The sequence below is a fragment of the Diabrotica undecimpunctata genome, unplaced genomic scaffold, assembly GCF_040954645.1.
Source record: "Diabrotica undecimpunctata isolate CICGRU unplaced genomic scaffold, icDiaUnde3 ctg00000873.1, whole genome shotgun sequence".
In the NCBI taxonomy this organism is placed as follows: domain Eukaryota; kingdom Metazoa; phylum Arthropoda; class Insecta; order Coleoptera; family Chrysomelidae; genus Diabrotica; species Diabrotica undecimpunctata.
In genome coordinates this window covers 34,261-40,919 of record NW_027312021.1, presented here as the reverse complement: position 1 = coordinate 40,919, position 6,659 = coordinate 34,261, and the positions used below count along the sequence as shown (strand labels likewise).

The 6,659-nt window shown below is 34.7% G+C and overlaps 1 protein-coding gene across 1 annotated transcript; it reads left to right on the top strand.

Moving 5' to 3' along the window:
• The first annotated feature begins 4,677 nt into the window (after positions 1–4,677).
• LOC140431445 (matrix metalloproteinase-2-like) lies at positions 4,678–5,478 on the top strand. The gene has a single exon (XM_072519376.1). The coding sequence runs from the start codon at positions 4,678–4,680 to the stop codon at positions 5,476–5,478; it is 801 nt and encodes a 266-aa protein (XP_072375477.1).
• The last annotated feature ends 1,181 nt before the right edge of the window (positions 5,479–6,659 follow it).

The following is a 6,659-nucleotide window of genomic DNA, read 5'->3' as shown; positions in this document are numbered from 1 at the left end:
AAGTTCGATAGCTACCAAATTTTCGCTAAAGATCGTACGACTGTGAAATCGACTACTCGCAATCAAATTTTTGGCTCCGTACCTTCCATGCCACTTTTTACATAATTTTACAATACGATGACGTCTTATGTTCTCCATGGTCTTGCCGAACACAGCATTATTCATTAATTTGAACAAATTTTTCTCAAAACTGTTGGTGGCTGCCGCCCGTAAATTTGTATTTAACTCGATATACGGTCGCAGCCACGCAGATTGATTAAATTTCAAAACTTTATGTATTTTTGTTAAAATTAACCCGTTGGCTAATGCCTGTTTAAGATTTCTATAATGCATAATATATTTGGTTTTGTGATATAAAGTTGGTATTAACTTTGGCAATTTTGAACCGGGCGGAATGCGGTGTTCGGCAGCAAATGGAAAATCTTTATGTTTGTCGTGTAATTCGCGTGGATACTCCAAGTCAACTCGGAAAAAATAGCCCTCCTTTGCATCATCCTGTATTGACATAATATCTATATGGCCTTCGGGAAGATTACCAACACCAAATTTGGTTACGTCTTCAATCCACTTGAATCCTCCTATTGGTAAAGCTTCACTCATGGCCCAGCCATACAGATTATTTACATCTAAATAGAGGATGTACTTAGAGGGCCGTGTGGGATCATACGACGAAATGTATTTGTTGTTGGCCTCCGAATATCTGTTGCTACAAACAGATATCCCACCTCTTATGGCTTTTTCCATAAACAAGATCATATACTCTGAGATAGCGCGTTCTAATTTACATTGTGTGTATCTCAACATACAATCCCAAGTGTATCCTGGCATAGTATAATACCATGCTGGATCTAATTTATATGTGTCTCGACATTTTTGTCGAAACTGCTCAAACACATCAGCCAACAGCAGAATATCTGTTTTTAAATACAAATCGCTGTATTCCCCCAAATTTTTACAATTAAATTTCTGCCAAACATTTTGGGCATGAGCATACTTCTCTTCACTAATGTATTCATTATTTAACTTATTATAAAAATGGTTAATTGTGGGTAAAGAAGTTTCATCCAATTTTTCCAAACTATCAATATAATCGTAACAAAATACTCCTTTACAAGTTAACAAATTAAATGTATCATTATCTACTTGACTAAATTCTCGTTTTAAAATCTTCTTTTCTGATATATCTAAAAGAGATGCCAATTCATCGAGTGAAGCTCCCATAAATCTAAGTGAATCAATAAATCGTAATTTAATTTGATGTTCGTCAGATTGTAATGTAAATGAAATATATTTTTCTTTATTAATGGGAAGTAAGCTCAAGTGCCCATGCTTGCAAAGATCTATAATCATAAAATGCGAGTCGTAGCCACTAAAATTATGAAATACGATTGGGACGACAAACAATTTTTTAAAGTTCAAATTACATGCTTGGTGCGCAAATCCCCGTACTTGTCCGTAAAATGATCGTGATCTACAACAATTGTATCTGTAGCCATAAAGCGTTTGCCACAAATATGGCACAAAGTTGCCATATTTGTGTTGGGCTTTTCGACCATAGGTACAATTGTCTTTATTTTGGAATTTACAAATGTGGAAATTTCGGCCATTTCTTTTGCGAACCACTCCATGCAATTTTCACCTCTATAGCTATTAAAATAAGATAAACTATCATCGTAAGCACATTTCAAATAATAACCTGCACTAAAAGGTACATGTTTCTGATATTTTGCTGTTTTACTCAATGAGACATTTGAATCTGTAAAATTATGTAATTGACATTCAAAATCGGCATAAACTATAAACGGAGTTGTTTGTTTGTATGTAAAATTGCGAAAAGCCACATGATCGTATTTAGGAACAGTCATTCTGCATTTATTCACATCTGAACATATTTCTTCGTGCTCTGCTAGTTTGCTTTCACTGCTAAAATAGTTCAAACATCTATCACATATATATTTTTTATATGTGTCTTTGTTTAATTGCGATTTTACTAATTTTCCTAAATCTTTAATCCAACAATAATGAAGGCGTATTTCAGTCTGATCGTCATCTTCTGGAAGAACATCGTAATCGTTTAATTTTGGAAAATATTTATCTTGTACTAGCAGCAAATTAACATGCTTTTCCATCTTTTGCGGTGTCAGTCTGGCAGGTATTACTTCGTAAAATTGTTTGTCCTTAACTACATTTAATTCTAAGACAAAAACATTAACTGATATGGCGTTTAATTTTTCGAATTTTGAAATTTGGTTTAATGGCATTGGGCTTTCTAATTTGTCTGTTTGCAAAACAGTAGAATAATGTGGATATTTCGAAACTCTCTGTGGATCCTTAGTAACAGGACACAAAGCGCTAACAATCGACCAATAAAAACAAGCCTGATCAACGTTATGCACATTAATGCACGCTCGTTTTTTCTGAATCTCTATTGGCAAGTCAATGAACGATGAACCGTTTCCTATTTCTACTTTATTAATATTAACTTCTAATGAAATTACTTTAGACAGAGCAGCACCCGAATCTTTTTCTGCAAATTCAGACAGCTTTGTAAAAATTTTATCCTTAACATTTTCACTAAACCAAAGATGTAAATCGGTCGATGTGTCTATAATAGCATTTTTTTTAGTGTTAAATATTTTAAATCTAAACTTTCGGTATCACTTGATTTTTTAATGAATTCGCCGCAAAATGTAGTATTGACTTTAAGAATTCTATTTGTTTTTAAAATAATTTTAATTTTTCTGCTAAAAATAATATAACAATCATTTAGGAACTGTGTTAAGTCCTTATGCACTAAATTAACTATAACTCCAGTTTTAATTCGACTAGCAAAACACGAAATAACATTTTCCCATTTAACTCTATTGCGTAATTTTGAATTAAGCCCCAACCCAACGTACTTATTATTAAAATTTAAAATAATTTGCCTAAAACTGCTTAAAATGTCCTATGTAAGTTTGCAATTTTCTAACTGTTCCTACGGATAGTCTATTGTTTTTAATTACTTTACTACATCTAAAAATTTGACTATTTAACCGTCTTGTCCAAACTTTACGATCTCTTTCAGTGAATTTATCGAAAATTATTTTACTAAGCTTTTTAATAATGTGCATCAAATCATCAGACTGTTTAATCACTTGTTTTAAATGCATGGCTACTCACACACAAAACAATAGAAAAAATCACTTACCTTATTCAACTATCTTAAAGGATGCTAGGAGTCTGCTTTTTCCAATATCAACTTCCCTTCGTATATCAGCGAATAGTTTCCGCTGTTGAGGTCCGTTATTGCTGCTTGGTAGGCTTTGGTTACCCGCTGTGGTAAGAAAACAACTTCAGCGCCCAAATCCAGCAGAACTGTATCCCCAAATTGTGTTGTTACCACCTTTTTGCACTGTGAATGGTAAATTTTTCTCCAATTTGCAGATCTTAAGTTTTTTTATTGGCTTACGTTCTGCAACCAAGGATGAATTATTTAGTTTGATAGATCCATCTACAACAACAATAGAACAAACTATAGTTTTTCCGCTTAACGTGAATGGAGAGATGCATTACATACTCGGCAATAGAGAAGAACCATATACTACAAGAAATCGAAATACGAACAGCGGAGAATACTTCTTATAAAAAATAGCAGACGTGAAATTTTTTTCAACACCCAAATAGATAAAAAGGACATAATAAATACAAAAAACAGTATACATTTTTCATAAAATACTGCATGAAATACGACCAGAGAGATGTACAATTCACATAAAATACAATGATAAAAAGGACATAATAAATACATAGAAATATACATTTTTCATAAAATACTGCATGAAATACGAACAGAGAGATGTACAATTCTCATAAAATACAATGATAAAAAGGACATAATAAATACATAGAAATATACAAAAGACAAAAACCGCTTACCTTTATCAGATATATGTAAGTCACTGCACACCGTATTGACTACTGCGAACTTGTTGTTGTTGTTGTATGTTTGCGATGCGAACTGTGACACCGTATGCGCTCCTCGGTCTTTTAAAGAACAGAGCAGCATATCGCCCCACGCGAGCCCAAGTTGCGTCAACCTAATGCGCCTACGGTACCATCAACTGATTCGTTTCATTGATAAGCAACACCTTGTGTTCTAGAAATGCTCATATTTATATATTTATTTTTATTTCTTTAACTAATTTTTATGGTATACAATAAATAGATATTGCGGTAAGCGAATCGTTGTTATCAATTTAGAATTTTGTTAATGTGGTTGCTGTTATCATCATATATTTTACAAAATGTAGCAACTGCGGTTTTCTTTCCGGTGTACTTGTTTTTCCAATGATTAAAATAAAATTTGTTATCACACTTGTTTACGTGTTTTGAATTATGCGGTACCGCGTTATCACGAGGCTTCATCCTGTTTGCTAACAAATGCACTATTTTAACATATTATTATTATATTTTAAATATTTCAGTATATAATTCTGTTTTTGTGAATTTTGTATAAATAACTATAGTACCAATTTTTGGAAATTAGTATAAATCAAGATGCTGGTCTGTTTACATGTCTTATTGTTGCTCTCTGTATCTGTGTGTGCACAGAATAGCACTCTGGAGTATGCTAGTTCTTTTCTTAAACGTTTCGGATATCTAAATACATCAAATAATGCTCTTTCTAGTATAGATATGGTTCTAGTTGCCTTTCAGGAAAAATACAATCTCCCTGTGACTGGAACATTAAATAATGATACTATAAATATGATGATGAATAAGCCTCGATGTTCTGTTGGTGACAATAACTATGCCATTCGTTCGAAGTGGAATAAAACGACTTTACGCTGGTATTTCCCTCAGGCTATTAGTAATCCCGATTATATAAATCTTGCTGCAGAAGCTTTCGCTAGATGGGAGACAATATCTAATTTAAAGTTTAAACAAGTAATAATACCTTCTCCGAGGCCTGATATTACTATAACTGTGGTACCAGATACTCATAATTTTCGAGCAAGTTGTCAAGGAACCTCTAAATGTTCATTTAATTTCGATGGTCCTGGAAAAGTATTGGCTCACGCATACTTTCCAAGCGCACACGGAGAGTGTACCGAAATTCATCTTGATGTTAGTGAACGATGGTATGTAGGAAATGGCAGCGCTCCCAATGGTGAAGTCAATTTTTTGGCTGTCCTAATGCATGAAATTGGTCATTCTCTCGGACTAGCACACAGTACTATTGATTCGTCTATTATGTATCCTTGGTATCAACAAGATGTACCACCTTTTGGTGATGATGATAAAAAGGCAATGAGTAATCTATATGGACCAAAAACAACACCCTCTTACATACCAACAACAACACCAGTTACGCTAGCACAAACACCACTTTCGCACAACAAGAACCATATGTCGAAAACACTACCATCAAACACAGGACCTCTTTGCCAACAACAACAACGACCACACCTGCAATACAAAACATATTATGTCTAATTCCGTATCCAGATTTCATGTTTCTAGCTACTTCTCCTCAGTTTCCAAAATTATAGAATGTACGTTGGATATGGTCCGTATATATGGAAGTTTGATTTAAATGAAATGCGCCTTCCAAAACATCCCGAATTAATTACCGATTATCTCCCTAAAGAGTTGAGGTCTACGCACGTTTCACATGTTTTTCAGAATTCCGAGGGGACACTTAGTAACTATACGCAATAATCAGTATTACGCTGCATCTTTCCCCAATTTAAAACTTCAAAAACGTTTTATGTTTCCTTCTATACCTGCGAGAACCAAAATAAATGCATTATTTCAAACAAACAGCGGTCAAACGTATTTATTATACAATGATGATTCTTATATTGAATTTAATGAAGCTGGAGATGTCTTAAACCGTGGACCCATGAATTATCTCTTACCCGGACTACCAGATACAATAACATCAGCATTCCGCTATACTGATGGGTTTATTTACTTTTTTCAGAACAACACCTATTATAAGTACAGCGAATACACACGTAAAGTTGTAGCAGCAGGAACGTTTAGCTGGGAACTTTTTGGGATACCCCTGCCCCAACGACGGGCTATTAAAACAATTAAGAACTTTGTTAAACAAAATTGTAACTATATACGAATAAAAATGCTCCGTTTATGCTGATGTTGTTTTTATTTAAATTCCATTACTCTGTATGTATGTTAAGCAACGTCCTGCGTTGAATGTCACATAACTGTCACGTTCTACGTCGAATGTCACGTCCTGCGTCGAATGTCACGTGGCATTTCACGTTCTACGTCAAATGTCACGTCCTGTCTCGAATGACACGTTCTATTAGGCACTGTATGGACAAGAAGAAGAAGAAGAAGAATAATGTTCATACTGATCGTTGACATGGCTTCTGTGTGTCACCTACGCTTTCATTTGACACCTCATACGTCAAAATCAGGCCAATAGCAACGAAGATACGTTCTAGCGCCATTTGGCAATGCTGCCATCTTGTTTTTTGTGTCCCCGTCTCCTCCCCGTTCCAACGAGCCCTCGTACGTCACGATCGGACCAATAGAACCAAAGATATGACGTAATGACCCTTTTGGCATGCTCCGATGCGCACGGCACATACTGCATTCAACCCCATTTTTCATCCCCTTTCCAACGAGCCCTCGTACGTCATCCTACG